The sequence below is a fragment of the Echeneis naucrates genome, chromosome 22 (assembly GCF_900963305.1).
Source record: "Echeneis naucrates chromosome 22, fEcheNa1.1, whole genome shotgun sequence".
In the NCBI taxonomy this organism is placed as follows: domain Eukaryota; kingdom Metazoa; phylum Chordata; class Actinopteri; order Carangiformes; family Echeneidae; genus Echeneis; species Echeneis naucrates.
This window is the reverse complement of record NC_042532.1, coordinates 19,975,356-19,997,024: the sequence shown is the minus strand read 5'-3', so window position 1 is coordinate 19,997,024 and position 21,669 is coordinate 19,975,356. Positions and strand designations below refer to the sequence as shown.

Below are 21,669 nucleotides of genomic sequence, written 5' to 3'. Positions count from 1 at the left end.
TCAGCACCGTAGTTTTGAGGAAAACTACGTGATTATTATTTATCCAAGTTGAACGTGTTTGTTTATTGTTGTTTATGTGTTACAGACACACAGGTGGTGTATTGGCATTGAACTCCTTCTTTTCAAAGACTTGTTAAAGGACATTAGTGCGGAAAGTGTAGTTTTCATAAAGTCAACAAACTTTTAGAAAACCAACACTGAACAAACCATCCATCAGAGTCACTATCCTTCTTCAGAGTTAATGTTTGTGCCAAATTAGAAAAATACTCTCAGTGCATTCTGGGAGTGAGTTCACGAAATGAGAGACGACCTGAAGACACAGTTGTTCTGCCGCCACACACAAACAGAAAAGGGGATTCATTGCAAAACTAAGACAGGAAAGATAAGAAACCACATCACACCCATTAATAGTTGCACCTTTTATTATAAAAAATATTTACAAAGATGCTACAATGTTTTTTCCTTAATATAAAAAAATGCATACATTTTACAACGGTAATTAGTCTTTGAAGTTCTAGCTCCCATTCAGACCAGAGTGACATCCTTCAGGAGTGTTGTGGTAAGGTATCAAGAGAGGCGTAATACTGTATTTTAGTCAATACATTTTGTTTGCCTGAGTTAATTTCTTCATCATGATAAGGAACAATTTTGAAAAATGCATTTGATTTTCCACATCTTTAGGAGAAAGGCAACTGTTTGCATAAAGTAATTAAAGGACATTGAGTATACAATCATTTTGAAACACGTATGACAGAGCTGCATAGTGATTTGAATAGTTACCCGGTTGTTATTATTATTACTAACAATAATAATAAAAAGTGAGGAATAAATAGGTACTGCATTCAAAACAGAGGGCAAAATTTGGATAAATATAATTTCATCAGGCCAATGAAGTCAATATGGCATGTCTGTACCTAGATATAATAAATACAATAAATAAAAAAATAAATTAGATGGGTTAACACAAAGAATTCTTCATTTGTTGTTCTAACAAATGAGAGAAAGAAATATGGCTTCTTGATGCAGTTATCACTCCGGGGTTTCTCCAAATGCTTCAGGAAAAGAGCTGCTATTATTATTATTGTTGTTATTAGATCTGTAAAGAAGAAGGGCAGGAAACTCACTTCAAAGTTTGTCCGCTGGTTTCTGTAAACTCCCCAGAAAATGGACAAATCTTCACCAGCTTTTGGTTAGAGTCTGGCAGCAGTTTACCTGCCCTGCGTAAAGCTTTAGAGAAAAATGAAAGAACAGCGCCTATAAAGTGTGACGATGCCAGACTTGACACCTGTTACAGTCGACTTGTTATACCAAACCATGGGAAGACACTGTCTTGAGTCTGGCTACATTAAAATTTTAAAAATCGCCTGGGAGAGGAAAAAAATAATAATATCAAATGATACTTGAAAAGTCCCCAAGCCTGTGTAATGCAAAAAATATATTTCTATATACACATACGTACATATACATATATTCCATTCATAATTGCTCAAATCTTTAGGAAAATATGCATTGATTCATAGATTTGGATTTACAATTTGTTCTGGTTTCTGATGCATGTAGTGTGAAGAATTGTTCCTCAGTCCATGTAACAATAAATAGAAATGGACAAAATGGCAGAAGGTATGACCGGTAGGAGCTAGTATGACAGAATGAACGACAGACGTAAACATGGAAAGTACGTAAATAAGAATGCATCATGGTATAGGTAATTATCTTTGCCTTGTCACAGATCTCGTCGAGTTTTTGAGATTTCGTCAACAAAGTAGGAAAGTAACTGCCTCGCCCACAGGCCCGGACGGCTTGTGAATCCCCCAATTTATTGATTTTACCCTTAATATTTCAACTGCCAATTACATTTTCTGAATAAAAGATCAAGGTCCCAACCGCAGCTGCCGACTTGTCTAAGTGGCTGTTAGAGGAGACTAACTACGTCTCTAACAGCCGGTCCCAAAATCTACTAGGCTTCGCTGTTAATTTCCCAAATTGTCGCAAAACCTCCAACAATTTCCATGTGTAACAACACCACATACAGAACATGCACACGTTCTGTGCATAGTCTGGAAAGAGTCTGTGGGATCAGTACAGGCCCGCGGAATGTTCTGAGTTTCAGGATCCCACTATGATCTCCATGATGTGGTCCAGTTCGTTCAGGTCTGACCTGCAGCTCGAGCTGGAGCTCAGGGCCGTCGGGCCGTGAGAGGAAAGGCTCTCCAGCAGGTCGTAAGGCCCCATCTTGGGGGCGCTCTGCATGCCCGTCAGCACCGTGTCGAGGTCGTAGTAGGACGGGTCCACGTCTGAAAACAGCTCCTCGAGCGCAGGGTCAGGGGGCGGCGCTGGGTGCTTGATCTCAAAAGTCCCAAAAACCTGCTCCCCTGTCCTGGAGTCTGCGCTCAGGTGGTCCCGGTCTGCCTCCTCTCCCTCCGACACGCACTCTTCACTATCCTCCTCATCATCCTCTTCGCACTCGCCGTCTTCCTCCTCCTCCTCCCAGCAGGGGCCCATGCCGAAGGGCCCGGCCAGGTAAGAGGCAGAGGAGAGCTGGGGGGAGACGGGCGACAAGGTGGACATGGTGACCTCCGTCTCAACGTCTCCCTCCATCACCACCTCCTCGGAGTGGTAGCCTTCCTCCAGGCCGACCACAGAGAAGGGTTTGGGACTCTGGCCGGCCTGAGCGGCGGCGTCCGTCTGCCGGCACAGCACTTCGGTGGCCACCAGGCGGTCGGCGGGACACTGGGCCGCGGCCAGGGCCTGGGTCATGATCTGCCAGGTGCCGTCTTGGGTCATCTCCTCCTGGATCTGCCGCACCGTGTTGGCGATGAGCACCGAGCGGCACAGATTGGGCTCCACCAGCATGTGGCAGAGCTGCAGCTTGATGAGCGACATGTCGAGCAGCGACTGCCGCTGCAGGCTGTAAGAGGACGACAGCGTCCGAGCCGCCGCCACCGATGATGATGATGCCGCCTGGCCCTGGTCGCCGCTGGAGGCCGGCTCCTCCCCGGAGTCTGAAAACTTACGCTTGGTGCCCTTCGGGAACATGTTGTCTCTCTGTGATGATGGCGAGGAGACAGAAACACAGTCAGACACAGCCACAGCAACACCACAAATTTATCACACTGACAAACACATGAATTTCACTAGCTAGGGTCATAGTGAGAAGAATAAGTGCCATGTAATTAATAATGTATATGTGTGATGTAATGAGGCTATGTGGTGTAATATGTGTGTATGGACATGAGGGAGCTAACGCTACAATCTGCTGCACAGCAGCTGTGACTTTATGACTAATCTCTACAGGCTTAATCTCTTTGTGAATTACAATAAACAGTAAATTGTTTGTTGTAGTTGTTTTTAGTTTTTAGTTTGCTATACCTTTCCTGTTGAGAGGCACAGGCAATAGCAATGCAGCTTGGTCCCGGCTGCAACGCTTCAAGTACTTTTGTACGAGCGACAAGCAGCTTTTGTTCAGCACCATTTCTGCCCATTTTAGGCCAGTCTGAGGCAAGACTCCTGCTGGGCGGAACAACCACACTTTTAACAGACCACTGAGCCACCGAAAATAGCATGGTTACCAACTAAATGCGGACGCTGCATCAAAGTAAGCACAGACTAGAGAGACCTTTGTCAGAAAACAAAAACAGCACTCAAGTTACATGATCAGTGCACTCATATTCTTTGCCACTGCCACCTGTGATCAAGAAAATCAAAAAGATATCCTAATCAATAAGGTGCTTTTAAGGGGTAAAAGTGATAAGAATGTGAAAAATAATAGCATTCACAATATTCATAATACAGTGTACCACCATGAACCACTAAAGTTTACAAGAGATATCAGGTTTCCGGGTCTACGCACGCCACACTTCAAAACTAGTAGAACAAGATTTTCACTTTCTCTTCACTGGGGAGGGGAAGAAAAGTAGAGTCAACTTCCTTATCACAGACCACTTCGGATACACAGATGTCTTACAGGAACAAAAACAACACTCCTGCTAACATTAAAGGCCGTCTGACTGTCCAAATGAATGGGATGCAATAAAGAGGAGACTGAGCTCTGAACGGCAGCCTGTGGCATTTAATTTTCCATCAGACAGAAAAATAGTGCACAGTGTCCAGCTGTGTCTCCTCTGTGTAAAACCTGTGGGCAGGGCATTTGGGTGAATGATTCCTTTTGCTTCTAATTTCCATTTGTGATACAGTAAAAAAAAAAAAAAAAAAAAAAAGAATAGAAAAGGAGAAATAACAAAAACAAAATAAATCACAAAAGGTTATACCACAATGAAAATATATAGATATATATTTATACATGTTGGACTCCAAAGTACAGCAGCAGGATTTACAAAATGTTAAATAAACAGCAAAGTGTTAATAAATTTAACAAAACCTGGCCCCCCCTTTTCTGTTCGGATACTAAAGACACTGCTGTTTGTAGCACAAATCATCTTCAACAAGGCAGAGTTGTTTTTGTTTTTTTTTGTCTTTCCTTTTGAATTTACATTTTATCGTGCCAGGCAAAAACTACAGCCCTATAATCTGTGCTAATGATATTGCATTTTACAATTAACACATTGTTCACTCAGGGATGTAATGCAAGATTTCACAGCCAGAAACTGTGTTGACAAAACACCACACACTTTGAACATTTAATCAACATGTAATAAAACACGAAATCAAAGACAAAACAAGATTTGTGATTTCTAATTGAGGAGCTGATGGTACACCTTTTTACTTCACCTTCCAATAGAGGGACACCGCACTGGGCGTCTTTTAACACAAAATGAGAAAGAAAGATTAAATCAACAGCTACCATCTTCACCTCATTGATCAGATCAGTGAACTAAATCAGCACCACATTTAAGGAGTTACCATCCATTCCAAAAAAGACGAGTATCTAATGGACATTGAATGGCTTGGGAGTCTGGAGGTCTTTGAGTCCTCGCTTGCATAGAATAACATTTCCTGACAGTGGACAGAATTGGGGGGAAAAAAGTCATTTATGAAGGTGCCCGGAGATCTAAAATACAAAGAGTGAGAAAACAATTATGGACATATGTTGTCTTCTGACATATGATGTCCCCTGTTAAATAAGAGACACTAGAGAGCACTATCTCCAAAAGGAAAAACAACGTGTAAAAATTCAAAAGGAAAAGAAATACAACCAGGAAGACCTATAATCTGAGAGAAGAGAAAACAGTTTGGGACATGAGAATTTCTTCTGTACAGGTATATTGATCAAATGGGTTTTTGAACACCCTATAGTCCAGCATTTTGGGGTTAAATCTCACGTTTCTCTTTGGAAACACCATAAATCTACAAAGTAACTGGCAAATTTAGCTCCATGTGTATATTTGCCTTGATCATCGGCCTTTGAGTTTTTCTCTCTGTCAGACACTGAGCGGTGTTAATTATTTACCGTTAATCTGCTTCGTTGTGTTTCCTACGGCTCAAACAGTAGGCTGGTAGATAATAAACCATAACTGATGCACACAGTGATACCAAAGCACTGGAGAAGCACAGAAGCCCAGAAACTGGAGCTGGTGTCTGTTCTCCGAGCCATCGGAGCACCGACTCTGCATGTGATATGACTTTTTCTACATTTTAAGGCCCATCTTGCCAGCTGGGGATGCTTCAGTAGAGCGATTAGATCGCTTCCAGGCCAACAAGCCAACTTCCTCAACCTTCGTGTTAAACTCCTGTTGGTGAATGTGATCAGATTTAACCAGAAGATGCTGACATATGTGGTGTTCAAAACACTTCTGTCTGGCAGGTCAGATACCAGGAAATGAGTAATAAGGTGCAAAGACACTATGAGTGTGGAGGAAGGCCACTTCAGTGAAACACCACACTGTTACACAACAGTTAAAATAAACGGTGTGTGTGTGTGTGTAAACAGGGCTGGTAAGAACACAGTGTTGATTATTAGACATTTTCCCCGTCTTGTTTTATGCTAGCTTTACGTCAGCGGCTGCTAGCATGGCCCATCCCCCACCCTTTAGCTCTGTGCTAAGGGAACCATTAACTCAAAAAAAAACGACCAAAAAGAACAAACAAACAAACACACACACAATAACACAAATAACACGGAAGCGTCGCCCCCTCCCTTTATGAACAATACAGCGATGGGGTTTAAGTGGAGCCGGCCGAGGAGTCAGCGGCTCGGGGCCGCCGCATGCTTTGTCTTTTCGGCTTCACGGTGGCCATTTTGCGCTGGAAGCTAACAGCTAGCCGGCTAGCATGCTAACGCTCCGGCAGCCGACCGACCCCTCCACCTCCTCCTCTTCCCCTCCTCCCCTCCGGCTAACCGGGCTAAAGATGTTCACTGAGACGGAAAAACGATGCCTCCGTGGGGGCAACTAAATGTTTGGCATTCGTTTCACTTTAGCCTTCTTTGGCAGTTTCCTCTGTCTCCCCCACCCGTCAGCACCAAAAAAAGGAAAAGGCCGAGAGAATGCTAGCAGGCTAATTAGCCCCCCAAAAAAGCGCCCACCCACCACCTCCACCACCTCCACCCATCCTCCGCGGTCCTTCCTCCTTTTCTAGCCAAAAACAGGACTTCTTTCCCCGCAGCTTCGGCTGCTAACCTCCCCCCTCCTCCTCCTCCTCCTCCGCTTCTCTCCCTCCTGAAACAACACCACACAAAAAACTCAACAAAAACAAAAACAGCAAACCTCCGCCCCGATTAAAAAACAAAAAAACAAACCGGCCTCGACGGCGGTTCGGACTCACCTGGTGTTTGCGTTATTTTATTCCCGTCTGGCTCATAGGATCGTCGGCAGGGAGAGCGGAGGTCGGCCTCAGATGAGATCATTCATGCCACGGCTTCAGAAACTGAAGCAGCTCCGTCCGGCTGCTGCTGCTGCTGCTGCCGAGCAGGAGGGAGGAAGGGAGGGGGAGGGGAGCCGAGGCCAGCCATATGCCTGGGATTCCTCCCTAATGATGTCTGCCTGCTGCTGCCTGTACTGTGGGACTAACAACAGGAAGAACAGGAAGACAACAACACAACAAGACAACAATAAGACAACAACATCAACAACACAACAATAACACAACAACAACACAATAACACAACAATAACAACAAGGCCAGCCATATGCCTGGGATTCCTCCCTAATGATGTCTGCCTGCTGCTGCCTGTACTGTGGGACTAACAACAGGAAGAACAGGAAGACAACAACACAACAACAACACAACAACACATCAACAACAACAACACAACAACAACATCAACAACACAACAACAACACAATAACAACAAGGCCAGCCATATGCCTGGGATTCCTCCCTAATGATGTCTGCCTGCTGCTGCCTGTACTGTGGGACTAACAACAGGAAGACAACAACACAACAAGACAACAATAAGACAACAACATCAACAACACAACAATAACACAACAACAACACAATAACAACAACAACAAGGCCAGCCATATGCCTGGGATTCCTCCCTAATGATGTCTGCCTGCTGCTGCCTGTACTGTGGGACTAACAACAGGAAGACAACAACACAACAATAACACAACAACAACACAACAATAACACAACAACATCAACAACACAATAACAACAAGGCCAGCCATATGCCTGGGATTCCTCCCTAATGATGTCTGCCTGCTGCTGCCTGTACTGTGGGACTAACAACAGGAAGAACAGGAAGACAACAACACAACAAGAACACAACAATAACACAACAACAACATCAACAACACAACAACAACAACAAGGCCAGCCATATGCCTGGGATTCCTCCCTAAAGATGTCTGCCTGCTGCTGCCTGTACTGTGGGACTAACAACAGGAAGACAACAGGAAGACAACAACACAACAATAAGACAACAACATCAACAACACAACAACAACACAATAACACAACAATAACAACAAGGCCAGCCATATGCCTGGGATTCCTCCCTAATGATGTCTGCCTGCTGCTGCCTGTACTGTGGGACTAACAACAGGAAGACAACAACACAACAACAACACAACAATAACACAACAACAACAACAACACAATAACAACACAATAACAACAAGGCCAGCCATATGCCTGGGATTCCTCCCTAATGATGTCTGCCTGCTGCTGCCTGTACTGTGGGACTAACAACAGGAAGAACAGGAAGACAACAACACAACAAGAACACAACAACAACATCAACAACACAATAACAACACAATAACAACACAACAACAACACAATAACAACAATAACAAGGCCAGCCATATGCCTGGGATTCCTCCCTAATGATGTCTGCCTGCTGCTGCCTGTACTGTGGGACTAACAACAGGAAGAACAGGAAGACAACAACACAACAATAACACAACAAGAACACAACAACACAATAACAACACAATAACAACACAACAACAACACAATAACAACAATAACAAGGCCAGCCATATGCCTGGGATTCCTCCCTAATGATGTCTGCCTGCTGCTGCCTGTACTGTGGCACTAACAACAGGAAGACAACAACACAACAATAACACAACAACATCAACAACACAACAACAACACAACAATAACACAACAACAACAAGGCCAGCCATATGCCTGGGATTCCTCCCTAATGATGTCTGCCTGCTGCTGCCTGTACTGTGGGACTAACAACAACACAACAACAACACAACAACAAATGGAGATCTGATAATTTTTTATCCACTTAATTCTTATTAAATGATTACATGGAGGAAGTATAATAGAAATATATATGTCATAGTCATACAAGTGTAAAGTAGTTTTAAATAAGTGGTATACATGGTAACTAAGTACAAGTACTCAAGTACATTACTAGAGAATAATGATTAAGTAATTGTAGTACTCTTACTCCATTAAATTGATCTCACCTATAGTTACAAATACTTTCCCACATTTAAATTAAATTAATTAAAAAACATTATGATTAGCTTCTAAGATGCTTTCTTTTAAGTAGAAGTGTAGAAATGTTCTCATACAGGTATCATGTTACATGAGTTAAATGTAAAATATACTTAAAGTACCAAAAGTAAGAATATTTATTCCACAGAGTAGGTCCGTCACGTTTAGACGGCTTAATGAAGGCATCACTGCAGCAGGTAAAGGTCACACAGACTTCACATGAAAGAGCAAAACAGCCGACATAGACTTTATTTTGTCTTGTTATCAGTTCCAGCTTTGAAGCTGTGTTCTGTCAGCCACTGATGCCTCCATTTAAAGGTGAAGATCCAGGTCATTTCTGACAGAAAACAAATCTTCATCACTTCTTCAGATGTGTCAATTCTGTCAAAATACTGACATCCTGTATGAGGTGATCGGCGTGTTCACTGTGGCGGTTATCAGGAAATGACTAAGCATATACTGCTGCTTTGCATTCGCTGAAAGTGGACCGAGTTTTATCTACTTTAGCTTGAGAGTAGTTTATTAATTATGTGATCAGAGAATTCATTTAAATGCTTTTTTTTTTCACTTAGAAAATTTATTAAAAATAAATGGAATTACTCTTTTAGACACAATTTTTAGATCATTTGTCTTTGGAGTTTTACTTCATGACAATTCACACTGGACATTTTCCTTTTCAGCCCATTACTTTCATCTATTAGACAGATTTAGGACGTGCTTCTGATCCCTTGTTGTTAACAGTTTCACTGAAGAGAGATTTCCTTCCTGACTTCAGATGGTTTCACATTTGAGGCCCAAAGAGGTCAAAATTTCCACAGTTCCACAAATAAGATGAAGAAAAGCCTTTTTTTGTTTCCTCTTTCCTCCTCCATTACTGACTCCTCAGACACGGTCTGATTTATCGAAGAACAAATGCAGATAAAAGAACGCACGTTTTAAAAATCAGGACACGAGTCAAAGCTGCCAGACCACATCTGGAGCAGCTGTGTTCACATCATGTTCAGACCGCAGTCATCATCAGTCGACAGCAGGTGTTAGTGCGGTTCATGCTTTCGTTCATCAAACCACAATTACAGAACTGCCCACAAACTGAACAGAGCTGAAAACCCCCCAAAACTAAATTCCAGTTAAGTGAAATCATTTCAAGCCGTTCTGATTATGCATAGTATATAAACAGGTGTCGATAATCGCCTGGAATTGTGTTTAAAGGTAATAAAATATCAAGACAAATGTTGAATTTGTATCTTTTTTGTGTATTTCTTATCCTTTGTCATAGCAATTTTTACCAATAACGAGGTCGATATTCAGGATTTTTTAGCCTTTGAAATCCACACTTGATGTAATTAATACATATCCATTACAAACTGCAGAAATTAAGAATACACTAAGCGGCACTGGAAGTGGATGATGTTTGTGTAAGTCTTTCATGTCAGATGTTAGTTGGGTCTTCAAGTGATGTGTCTCTCCTTTATAATTGGTTTGAACGTTCTAGATTGCAGTTTGAATGAAGTTTCATTCAGTTTATCTGTCTGTGAATTTTCCCTTTATACGATTTAATCAGTGCCATCTCTCTCTAGACGACTGCTCTTGTCACCTACTGAATCAGATTGGTGTAATTATCAGTGCTGGCGATGCCATGGAGTTTTTCTCTTTTCTGTTTTCAGTCTTGGTAATTGATTTATTTCAGAAACCTGATGTCGGATTATAAAAGATGTTGAGTTTGATCCAGAATCAGATCAGCCGCTTTGGAATCTCACAAGATAATCTCATAACGTTTGACACCGGCCAGTTGTTTGGGGTCAAAAAATGAATTTTACTCAGTTTACGTGATGGGAATGATGTCAAGCAGGAAGCTGGGAGATCGGGGAGGAGGGGTTAATACAATAAGGTGGACATGATCCTCACTGGCTGCCAACATCGAAGAACAGCAACGAGCCTGATGTGTTTGCAGTAAGAAGGAACAGTTCCTTCATTTCCCTGCTAACGGTTTAACATGTAAATTCTGCCTGACTGAGAGCCAGGTACATTTTAGGTCCTCTCATCTCAAATGATTCCTTTATCTGAGTTTGTTCATGTCGCTGCAGCAGAGCTTCCTTTGACTGCACTTGGCCGCACTACGATTTTGATTTTATTTCAGATAATATAGCAAGTTTTTAAAGATTTTGTTTGTCTCCTCTTGATGGCATCCCCACCAAATACCGTGACAGTATTCTGTCTATCCTTGTTCTCAGTTTTGTGTTGTTTAGAAAGCGTAACATTTTGAAAACTGAAGGCAGTAGGTGTGAGACCACCTGAGTCTTTTTGTCGTCACTCAGGTTGGATCGTGGCTTCTAGTTCCATCAGTAACTCCACACTCAGAGGAACGCTCGGTTAAAACTTATCTGTAATGTTCAGTTTTTGTCACAAATCTCTTCAACTCAGGTGTTTTTGTAGGATGTAGTTTGACCTGCACCACATTATGCAGAGAGGGATTACTGCCATTCAGCCTGAGGTGGACAAAATACTTGAAACACCTGTTAGTGCACAACATTTTAGTTTTCACAGTATTAACACGTTTCACATTAGTACACATTACTTCTCAACGCCTTTTTATCTGGGTGACATCACGTTTGACAACCCATTATCCTCCATCTGTGTTGTGTAACAGTAGGAACATCAGGCTTTTTCTGACTCAGTCCTCCACCCAGCTGACGGTACAGGTGTGGCTTATCTCCACTGGAAGATTCTTCTGCACTGCATTTTCCCATGTGACAAACAACCAGATCGATTTTTAAATCCTGAAAAAAAGAGAAAAACATCTTTTCAATCACAAAAATGTTTTTTTATTATTATTATTATTATTATTATTTTACACGTTGACCAATATAAATCGTCCTTTTCTGGGAAGGACCATACGACATTATAGACTTTATTTTGTCTTGTTATCAATTCCAGCTTTCAAATACATCCAGTTTGATTTGAAGCTGTATTTTGTCAGCTAGAGATGCCTTTATTGGTGTAAGGGTTCAGATCCAGATCATCTGTAAAAGAAATCTTAATCATTTATTCAAATCAGTAAATTTTGTCAAGCTGTTTAGATTTTTGAATCCTGAAAAAAGAAAGAGAAAAGCATCTTTTCTTTTCTTTTATTTGTTTTGCATGCTGACCAATATAACTGTTCCTTTTCTGAGGCGGAACTGATCTTTGGAGGACGGAAAACGAAGCCGGACAGTTCCGTTTCCAGCACTTTCTGAACCCGGAGCACAAACGGAGGCGCACCGCGGCAGACAGCCCAGCAGCGGCCACAGAGGCTTCTAGAAGCAGCGTGCACCGGGACAGTCACCGGCACACACCCCGACCCCTGCTCTCCGCTCCCAGCCGACCCGTTACCTTCCAGCCGCACCGATGGCCAAGTGGGGAGAAGGAGACCCGCGGTGGATCGTGGAGGAGAGAGCCGACGCCACGAACGTCAATAACTGGCACTGGTGAGGCGACAGGACGCTAGCCTGCCGAAGCTAACAATGCTAACAGCTCACATTACCGGCCAGCCGCAGCCGTTATTTTTGGACTGTTTACTTCCACCCAACGCCGCTCAGTGTGTGTCCTGTTAATATTCCTACATCTTATAAATTATTATTATTACTTTTTTTTAAATGAAGTATCTTATTCGGGCTGAGCTGTAGCTCGACTGTTAGCTTCCCCCTTTAAGCTAGCTGCTGTAGCTTCAGTCGGTGCTTTGAGGTTGTTAACCGTCAGTTTGGCAGCATCCGGTCCAAACCACCGGAATAATCTCACCGGAGGGTCCTCGGTTTGTGAGCCGGGGCCTTTCAGCTGCTGCCGGTGAAGCCCCGGTGAGACACGTGAGGTTAGCCCCGTTACAACGTGACTGGATGTGACAGCGGAGCATCAGATTCAGCCGTGTTTGTGCTTGTTGTGTCCAAAGACAGATTTCTTTTCGTTGCCATCACTCAGACAACAACAGTGCCGTTCAGAGTGAAGTGTTGTGTGTGTGTGTGTGTGTGTGTGCAGGTCCTGCACTGATGTTAGTTGTGTTGTAATGTTTGTGTTCGAACTGACTTCATGAAGTAAACACGTTCCGGCTTTACATGCAGCTCCAGATCATATTTAATGGGTGGTTTATATTATTATTATTAGGAATTCTGCTGTTAAATGACACGCTACAGTCAACTGAAGGTTCAACTCTTCAGTGTACTCATCTCTGCCAAGACAATCAAAATATTTGATTTAAATGTGTCTTTGTTATGAAATAACAGTGAACAATGAAAGTTCCTCATTTCACAGTTGAATTAGATCTGTTGGAATTTGCTCGTGCTTTCAGTGGCAGTTTACAATTCAGTAGCACTTGGGATCATTCTAGTAATTAATTTAAAGATGAGTACTTCACCTTAGTGCGTGTTTCATGAAATTAAAACTACTTGTGTGGTTGACTGACTTAACTGTTTCCGTAACACAATGAAAACAGCAGCAGCATAAAAAGGAATGATCACAGCTGATTCAATCAGACATTCTTTTAACTAAATGATTTATATGAAATTATGTATTAATGTAAAGATTAGATAATAAAACACATTTCTCTATTAAAAGTGGTTTCTGCTAAACTTGTTTAGTCTCAGCTCTGACTTTTTTTCTTCTTAGGACTGAACGAGATGCAACAAACTGGTCATCAGACAAATTAAAAGCTCTGCTTCTTGGTTTGAGTGTCGAAAATGACGAAGGCAAGTGTGAGGTGACCGAAGTCAGCAAGCTGGAAGGAGAAGCCTCGATTAACAACCGCAAAGGGAAACTTATTTTCTTTTATGAATGGAACCTGAAAGCTTCTTGGACTGGTATGTAGAAGACTGAGGTCACTGTTTGTTTTGTTCAGGGGAACCCTGGTTGGAATTATATTTACAAAATATATCATTCACACAAAATTAATCAATGACAAACACATAGCAAAGGAAACTGTTCAACTTTGCTGACACATGTTTCCCTTTGTTTTTCCAGGAAAGTCAAAATCAGGAGTCAAATATAAAGGAACGCTTGAAGTTCCAAATCTGTCCGATGAAAACGACATGGAGGATCTTGATGTGAGTTACTCCACATCAGGAGACGTTTTGGATCCGAAGTGTGTGTGTGCTGAATGAACAGTGTGTTTGATGCCTGTCCCGTCTGTGTCCAGATTTCTGTAGCGCTGAACAAAGATGAGCCTGATACGCCGCTGACCAACCTGATGAAAACTAAAGGAGCTGAAAAAGTGCGTGAAGCCCTGGGAAGCTACGTGGAGTTCTTAAAAACAGGTGAGTCAGAGTCTTGTCTTATGTGTAAATAATGAATTCACCTTTACTGATCATAAAAAAACTGCTGATGAGGCAACACACAGGCCTGAACTGTATTTTTCATAAGTTATAAAAGCTTGAAATCAAAAGAACTATCTGGGCCAAACTAAACTTGTCTTGAAGACATTTATTTCTTGTAAAAAGTGAAAATGTATAAACTGACACACAGATCTGTAGTGATCTTTGAGTTAACCTGAACGTTTACGGGACATTCACAGCTCAGTCAACACGTCTCTGCTGCCTCCCTTCCTGTTGGTTCTCTTCCTTCTGAAGGTTGTGAAGTGTTTTCAAAGCCTTCATACGCTGAACGTTGCATAAGGCGTCACTGTATGAAATAAAAAGACAAACATTATAATTATGTTGGCAGATACTGCAATCTCAGTTGGAGCGGTTATTATTACATATCATTTTCCCTGAAAATGAAACGTGACATGTTCCTTTAGATGTGGAGATACAGTGCTATGCCATGACGCATTTTACCGTCAGCAACAAAGAAATAATAATATTTTTTGGTGCAGCGCCTCTGATCCTGATATTGGACTTGGCTATGTTGAAATTAATTTTATTTTCTCAGTATTAAATATCAGCTCTCAGAAATTTCCTCATCAGAGATTGTTATATTTGTTTAAAGTGACTGTCGAGGAGTGATGAAGGTAAAGTTACCGAAGCTGAAGCTTTTATTCGTGTTTCTCAGAGTTCACGCAGGGAATGATCCTGCCGACGGCCAACGGCATGGCCAAACCGCAGTCCACATCTCAGTCCAAAGCCCAGACGGATAGAACTCAGGTCAGTGGCGAGCCCTGAATTTTTGGCTGTAGCTGAATCGTTGGAGTTTCCAGGCCTTCGCTCACCTGAGCTCTGTTGTCCAACAGATTTCCTCCTCAGGCAGCACGGCCGCTCCCGTCAACACCGGCGTGAAGATCCCCACCTGTAAATTCAGCATGAAGGAAACCTTCCTGACCTCCCCGGCTGACCTGTACAGGGTGTTCCTCAACCAGGAGGTGAGTGGGCTCCCTGAGCTGCTTCACTGTAGAGCACTGAAGAGGCTGTGACTGGGGTGTTTGTGTCGTGCAGATGGTGCAGGCGTTCACGCACGCTCCGGCCACAGTGGACGGAGAGAGAGGCGGGAAGTTCCGTCTGTTAGATGGAAACGTTTTTGGTGAATTCACAGACCTGGTGAGACCAACTTTCCCCCTCTAATCCTGAAAATCTGAGGGTTTGAAGTTATGTGGCTTTTTCTTTGTTCCAAATGAAAACTCGTCTTCTTTCTCCAGGTCCCTGATGAGAAAATAGTTATGAAGTGGAGGTTTAACAACTGGCCCTGTGGTACGTTGACTTCCTGCTGCAGGAGCAGCTTTTATGTCTTCACTTTCTTTTATTCAAACTGAACTTGACTCGTCGTTTTAAGTGAGCCGTGCTGCATCAATCATTTATAGTTTAATGAAATATTTTCCTGATCTGATCGTCTCTCATGTTTCTGTGATATTTACAGTTTTTACATTTTCATTTGGCTCCTTTTTAAAAGGCACATTCATCATTTAGAGACTTCATGAACCAGAAAAGGACTTGTGTAGATTAATTTTGCCGAACTGACTGTGACGCTGACCGTTTGTGCTCCACAGAGCATTACGCAACAATCACGATGACCTTATTGGACCAGAGCAGCGAGACGGAGCTGAAGGTGGAGTGTCGGGGCGTCCCGGACAACGAGGAGGAGCGGACGAAAGAGGGCTGGAAGAGATACTACTTCGAAGCTATTAAACAGACTTTTGGCTACGGAGCGCGACTCTTCTGAAGACGGCGGGCTGTAGTGCTGTTTTGTCTTTTTGTTTGTTTTTGGATTTTTAAACTTCTTGTCCTTCGATCTCTCTGGCACGAGGCGTCCCGTCGTAAACTCATAGCACGAGTTCACATGAGGTGAAATAGGTGAGGTCAGCCCGACACCTGTCTGTCTGTGTAAATGTTTTAATTTCTCAGCCTATTTAAATCTAGTTTCTCCCCTTCAGTATTCAGTCGGTCGGACTGCCTCTGCCACTCTGGATGGAAAAAATGAGTTGAATAAAGAAAAGGAGAATTTATTGAACCACTAATGCAAATTGGCCTTTCAATTCTATACATATGTAATTATTGCAGAGAGTTAGAAAAATAAATGTTGATTTGCTCTTATTTGAGGAAATATTACGTTGCTTTGAAAGAATTGAATGTTTATTTTTTACGTATTTCACTCTTTTCAAGTGTAACTGTAGTGAAGATGCTTTCAGCCAAGATGCATGTTCCATTTCAAGCTCTCAGTTGGAGGGATGGCCACCAGACTTGAACCTCTCAGTACTGTACTCTGTTTCAATGAGACTCGACTTCATGCACGTTATGGCCCCGGGGATCAGCGGGGACCTTCAACAGGACCGTTAACGGAAACGATGTTTGTCATCGCTGGAAAGACGGTAACGACTTCAATCTGCAGCTAGCGTAGCAACGAAACAGATGTTTTTGCTGTATTTGGCTTCAAAATGTAAATTCACAGCAAAAGACTAAAAGCTTGTAGGACAAAAGACATTATTCATTTCATCCCCTCATAATGTAAAAAGGTTAGTTTCTTGGAATAAACCAATCCTGATATCTGCTTTCCATTTGTTTTTATTTATTAAGACATTTTTGACTTCATGAAATATCAGCTGTTTGAACTTATTTATTAACACATTATTTATTTTCATATTGGGTAATAAGCCTTTTCATCATTTAAAACATTAATTTACAAGTGCTTTAAAAATGAAACACTCCAAACAGAAACCAGAAAAAGGCCTCTTCAGCTGAACAAGCACTTTACAGACAATGCAGGTCACGTGTTGACATCTTTTCTCACTGGAGAGCAAAATTTAATGAGCAAAACAAGAAAGAAGAAAATCCCTCGGACGTCAAATGAACTGAATACTAAACATCACGAGTCTGCAGTCGAACTACAGAAAGAGAAAACCAATTTCTTTAACGGAATCTGTGCGAACAAAGCATCAGTTCAGCTGCAACACAAGCTGGTGAACGTGCTTCGCAAATAAAAATAAACATTTCATGATCAACCTATAAATGTAAATTGTTAAACTCACACAGAGCACCAGGTCCTTCTAAAACACGTCCGCTACAACCAAAGTTAAAGCGCCTACAAAAAAAGGCACTTTTTAGGTTTCAAGAAAAAAAAAAAAGGGGTCAAAGGTCAAAAACAGCACATAAATGTTTTCCCCCCAAAACTGTTATCGTGTCACAGTGAATATCATGAATGATGAAATTAAGCCTGAATATAAAAATAAACTTGAACTTTTGCTTTTCTCCGTTTGTAAACTCACAGTCATAAACAGATGTAGAGCTCCGAGTCCTGAAAGAGAGAGAACGGAAAATAAAATAAATCAGGATGAATATTCCTGTTTCCGATAATTCAGATACATTTGTGTAAAGAACCATTTCGGCCTCATGAGGCCGCTGTTGTCGCTCGTCATCCTCCAACACAAACGGCCTGCTGATGGAGTGGGAGGATTTCATCTGTAAAAAGACAAACGAGCTGTTAACGGCCTCAGGATACGTACGCTGGAGCTGCAGTTATCCGCCAAGTCAACGCTCCTTTGCGGCGCCGTTTCGCCCACATCTGAAGATTTTTTTACAGGAATGTCATGATGTGTGCTCCTGAAAAACATTTGAAAGTTTGGTCAAAGTTTTTGCAAAACAGACTTTATTTTCTTCCTAAATAACACAAATTAATTTTCCACATTTCATCAACTTGTTTTCAATACACTTCTTAATAAATCACAATATTCCACTTCAGTCATTCAGTCATAATAGATTCAACTTTATTTTCCTAATGTTTGAGAAAATCTTCAGATTTTATTTGATTAAATTAAGCAACAGTGAACAAACTCTGGATTTACACAGCTGAACGGACCGACTGTGCATGAATAAATAACGACAGCCATACAGACCTGTATAACGGCCACACACTCATCCCTCTGTTGTCCTTCTGGGCTGCCGTAGTTCGCTCCACCAGATCTTTCAAGAAGTGGAAGAGTTTCTCTGACTCGATGCACTGCTTCCTGAATCACAACACAAAAAACACAAAAAACACAATGATTTTTGTTTTGATAAACACATTATTTTTATTTTCATATTCGTCACAATCCTGATTCCTACATTCTGGGAATTTCACACAAAAGACTTTTACTACTTTTCAAAGTTTTGCAAAATTTTTGTTATTTTGTTTATAATTTTTTTGTGTCATATAAATACTTTCAATGTACATTATCTAAATTATAGCATTGAAAAATCTATCACAAATTTTAATAAATCCTAAATATTCTGAGACTCACATAAAATAAATTGAGAACTGATTTTCTTAATATTTGAGAAATTTTTGATTGAATTATTAAATCTTTGGAAAGCCTTTTTTCCCAGCAGCCAAAGTCACAGTTTAACTTCTGTTAACTACATTTATTTACAAAAACAAGCTGATGTAGAATGTAATATAGTATAAACTGCATATTATTGGCAGGGAACACATCCTAACTAAATTAGTCCCGTCAGATTCGTGCTGTTTGGATAAATTCTTCGGGGAAAATGGAGCACAGAGTCACTCACATGTGAGAGAGAGACACGACCGTGCTGAGCTTGGCCTGAGTGATCACACAGGTTTTGGTCAGCAGAGACTTCAGGAACATCTCCAACGCCCGAGCTGATGGCTGCAGCTCAGGACTTCACCGCTCAGATTTCAGTGAGTCCGACAGGCGTCTTTTTTCCATGCGAAAACATGCAGCACGTGACCAACAGCACATCTGGATTCAGTGAGTGACTCAGTTAGAATGTGACTGACTGCAGGTTTTAAAGGATACAGATGATCACAGGAACCGCCATCGCAATCCTCCCCACCTCGGTGTCCCTCTGCATGATCTTTTTGACACGACTCTGAGAGACACAACACACCAAGCTGTTACCAGGCGAGATGATGTCCGTTTAAATGGAAGTGACCATCAGGGCCGTACCAACCTGGCAGGAGGGCCATGTGTAATGGCTGCAGATCACAAATAAATAGATCACAGGAGCAACAAATTTCATCATCCTTTTCAGGAATATCTTTGTTTTGCCGTTTGGTCATTATTATAATTTATTCATTCAGTGAGAATTCTATGGAAAAATGACCATTGAAGATTAACCCCACTAAATCTGCCCTCCAATATGATTTATTTTTCACATGTTGAAATATCCAGACAGTCTGATGAAGGTCATCTACGTGCACTTTGGAGACATCAGCTTATTTTTAGTGTGAACTGTCGCTTTCACTAATCTCTGACACTAAAAGTCTGAGCAGCATCAGAGCAGCTTTATTCTGTTCTGTTCAACAAATGTTGGCTTTGGGCTCCAAAGCTGCTGCTTTCTTCAGTCCTTTGAACGCGGCTGTTTTTATCGGCGGCGAGAGGCGAGTTTTCCGACAGCGCCTGAACGCAGCAGCAGATGCTTTCAGGTGAGCGGAGCTAGCCGTTAGCTGTTAGCCGTTAGCATGTAGCCCGAAAGGAGGCTTCAAAAGCGGGCAAACCCGGCGGAGCGGAGTCGGTACTCACCGGGGGGAACCGGACGTTATATCGTCTCTTCTGGCCGGGCATTCTGCTCGCTTCAGTCCGCGCGGCTCGCTCACATTTCTCATGTTTTTAGCGCAAAACGCCGCCGCGTCCATTTGTTTACCTTCGGCAGGAAGACACCTGAGCCGGGGTCAAACCCCGTGACCCCGATGACGTCATGACCCCAATCAACAGAGATCCAGCTTCTTTTTAAAAAAAAAAGCTGTTAAAGTTGTTGATTGTATTAAAATGTGATAGATGATAATGATATGAAGTTGGAATGATTCATATTTTAATTTCATTTGAAGAATTAATCTTATTTGAAGTAATAACTGCTGTAATATTGATTATTATAAAAGCTGGAACAGGTGGCTGAAGGAAAAGATAAAGATGTGGTCTGTCGTTGACGACGACGCAGGACAGTTTAATTTTGGACTCGCCTTGTTGACGATTATGAGTCCATTATTTGTGATTTATTACTGTGTTATGCGTCCTGACTCTGCTAATGGCTGCAAAGGTCAAAGATAAGACCCATCTTGATTAATTTCAAAGGTTGTAGCTCTCTAATAAAGCAGCTAGACCAAACTGTGAGTTATTATTTCTTTTTTTCTCATTGGAAGAGTGAAACATGCTGCTTTCTGTGCTGTTGTCACTTTGTGTATTTGCCACATGTCACATCAGCGGTAGGTGATAAATAAACACAACTGAATTAATTAAATGAAGGCTTTTTGCTTTTAGATTTTTTTTTTATTTTATTTTTTTTTTACAATTTGCAGAGGATTTGTGATTTTTCTTCTTCTCTCCTGCAGGTCAGCCATTCACTGAAGGAGAAGACACAATCAACCAGGTATTGTTAACCTTTAACTCTTTGGTCCTGTGGTGATACCTGCAGAAAAACATCGACACTGAGGTTTTTTCCTGCAGGATGTTTTCCGAGCAGATTTTCTGCAGCGTGATCTCCATCCTCTGTTTCACTGCCCTGACATGAGTCCATCCACAGAAGTCCCCACCTCAGGTGACTATCACTCCACCTGCGGGGAAATTCATTCATTAATTATGAAGCTGCACAATATTCCAATTTCGGATTGTGTCTGCAGAAAAAAGTTCCTTTTTTTCTCTGCAGCTCCTGATTTGGATGATTTTTGCCTTACTGGGATTTTGGTCAGATTCTGAAATAGTGTGTGAACATGCTGAGAAAAATAACTCTTTCTTTTTATAGCTGTGTTTTCAAATCTTTGTTCCTTGCAGCTCTTATAGGTCCCTGATCCTGCGGCTGGTTTTCCTAATATTATTTTTCAGAGATATCATGCTTGGCAGTATTGCATTGAATGATTTTAAGAGAAGGAATGGCAGTTTTATCCTGTTAATTGGTGTTTATTACTATTATTCTCCTCTTTTTTCTTTTGTTTTAGTTGAATATGTTAAAGCTGCAGATGTTAAAGTCATCGCTGCCCTGGGAGACTCTCTAACTGTGAGTCAAGCTAATAATACTCAATTCAGTTGGTTGATGATTTTACAGGAACTTCAGTTTGCATCACTACAACATTATTTTCATGAATTTATTGATTTTAAAAGCTATTTTTGCCAAAACATACTTGAACATTTACCCTGTTATCTGCTTATTTGATGCCAATTACTTTTGTAAGATCAGTCTAGACAGGACAGAGCGCTGAAGTTATACTGACTGTTGACCACACAAACTGAAAGATAACATATAATAATAACAATAAGAATAATGAGAATTTTCTCAGTAGGCAGGTGTTGAAACACAAAATTATTCAAACAGTTTTGCGGATTTGTAAATTGCACAGTCTTTGTTTTGAGAGCTTCTTCTGTTTGTGTTCTTGTTGTAGACTGCTATCGGTGCCAACGGCACAACAATTATCTCAATTCCATTT

The 21,669-nt window shown here is 41.5% G+C and overlaps 3 protein-coding genes across 5 annotated transcripts; 1 reads left to right on the top strand and 2 right to left on the bottom strand.

Moving 5' to 3' along the window:
* Positions 1 to 404: 404 nt before the first annotated feature.
* On the bottom strand, positions 405 to 6,916 carry cdca4 (cell division cycle associated 4). 2 transcript variants are annotated; one of them, XM_029494400.1, is made up of 3 exons: positions 6,721 to 6,916; positions 3,370 to 3,507; positions 405 to 3,045 (listed from the first exon to the last, which is right to left on the bottom strand). In XM_029494400.1, exon 3 carries the CDS (start codon positions 3,034 to 3,036, stop codon positions 2,107 to 2,109), a length of 930 nt encoding a protein of 309 aa, XP_029350260.1. In that variant the 5' UTR covers positions 3,037 to 3,045; positions 3,370 to 3,507; positions 6,721 to 6,916; the 3' UTR covers positions 405 to 2,106. The 2 variants fall into 2 exon arrangements, with proteins under 2 accessions (XP_029350260.1, XP_029350259.1); XM_029494399.1 differs by lacking the exon at positions 3,370 to 3,507 and having other exon boundaries at positions 6,721 to 6,882.
* Positions 6,917 to 12,114: 5,198 nt separating this feature from the next.
* On the top strand, positions 12,115 to 16,798 carry ahsa1b (AHA1, activator of heat shock protein ATPase homolog 1b). The gene is made up of 9 exons (XM_029493907.1): positions 12,115 to 12,329; positions 13,501 to 13,691; positions 13,852 to 13,934; positions 14,027 to 14,144; positions 14,878 to 14,969; positions 15,056 to 15,184; positions 15,258 to 15,359; positions 15,458 to 15,509; positions 15,806 to 16,798. The coding sequence occupies exons 1-9, from the start codon at positions 12,250 to 12,252 to the stop codon at positions 15,976 to 15,978; spliced, it is 1,020 nt and encodes a 339-aa protein (XP_029349767.1). The 5' UTR covers positions 12,115 to 12,249; the 3' UTR covers positions 15,979 to 16,798.
* Positions 16,799 to 17,392: 594 nt separating this feature from the next.
* LOC115036261 (dr1-associated corepressor) lies at positions 17,393 to 19,907 on the bottom strand. Of its 2 annotated transcripts, XM_029494384.1 has the most exons (6): positions 19,775 to 19,907; positions 19,049 to 19,121; positions 18,798 to 18,891; positions 18,146 to 18,256; positions 17,756 to 17,852; positions 17,393 to 17,547 (listed from the first exon to the last, which is right to left on the bottom strand). In XM_029494384.1, exons 1-6 carry the CDS (start codon positions 19,814 to 19,816, stop codon positions 17,521 to 17,523), a joined length of 444 nt encoding a protein of 147 aa, XP_029350244.1. In that variant the 5' UTR covers positions 19,817 to 19,907; the 3' UTR covers positions 17,393 to 17,520. The 2 variants fall into 2 exon arrangements, with proteins under 2 accessions (XP_029350244.1, XP_029350243.1); XM_029494383.1 differs by having other exon boundaries at positions 17,472 to 17,852.
* Positions 19,908 to 21,669: the final 1,762 nt, after the last annotated feature.

What these genes read in the sequence shown, in the direction of transcription:
- cdca4 (XM_029494400.1), bottom strand. Translation starts at nt 3,036, where the DNA reads ATGTTCCCGAAGGGCACCAAGCGTAAGTTTTCAGACTCCGGGGAGGAG.
- ahsa1b (XM_029493907.1), top strand. Translation starts at nt 12,250, where the DNA reads ATGGCCAAGTGGGGAGAAGGAGACCCGCGGTGGATCGTGGAGGAGAGA. An exon ending in CCCAGACGGATAGAACTCAG is followed by an intron (nt 14,970 to 15,055) that starts GTCAGTGGCGAG and finishes GTTGTCCAACAG; the next exon opens with ATTTCCTCCTCAGGCAGCAC. An exon ending in GTTTAACAACTGGCCCTGTG is followed by an intron (nt 15,510 to 15,805) that starts GTACGTTGACTT and finishes TGTGCTCCACAG; the next exon opens with AGCATTACGCAACAATCACG.
- LOC115036261 (XM_029494383.1), bottom strand. Translation starts at nt 19,816, where the DNA reads ATGCCCGGCCAGAAGAGACGATATAACGTCCGGTTCCCCCCG. An exon ending in ATAACGTCCGGTTCCCCCCG is followed by an intron (nt 19,122 to 19,774) that starts GTGAGTACCGAC and finishes TGTGTCTCTCAG; the next exon opens with AGTCGTGTCAAAAAGATCAT. An exon ending in GGCGGTTCCTGTGATCATCT is followed by an intron (nt 18,892 to 19,048) that starts GTATCCTTTAAA and finishes TGCAGCCATCAG; the next exon opens with CTCGGGCGTTGGAGATGTTC.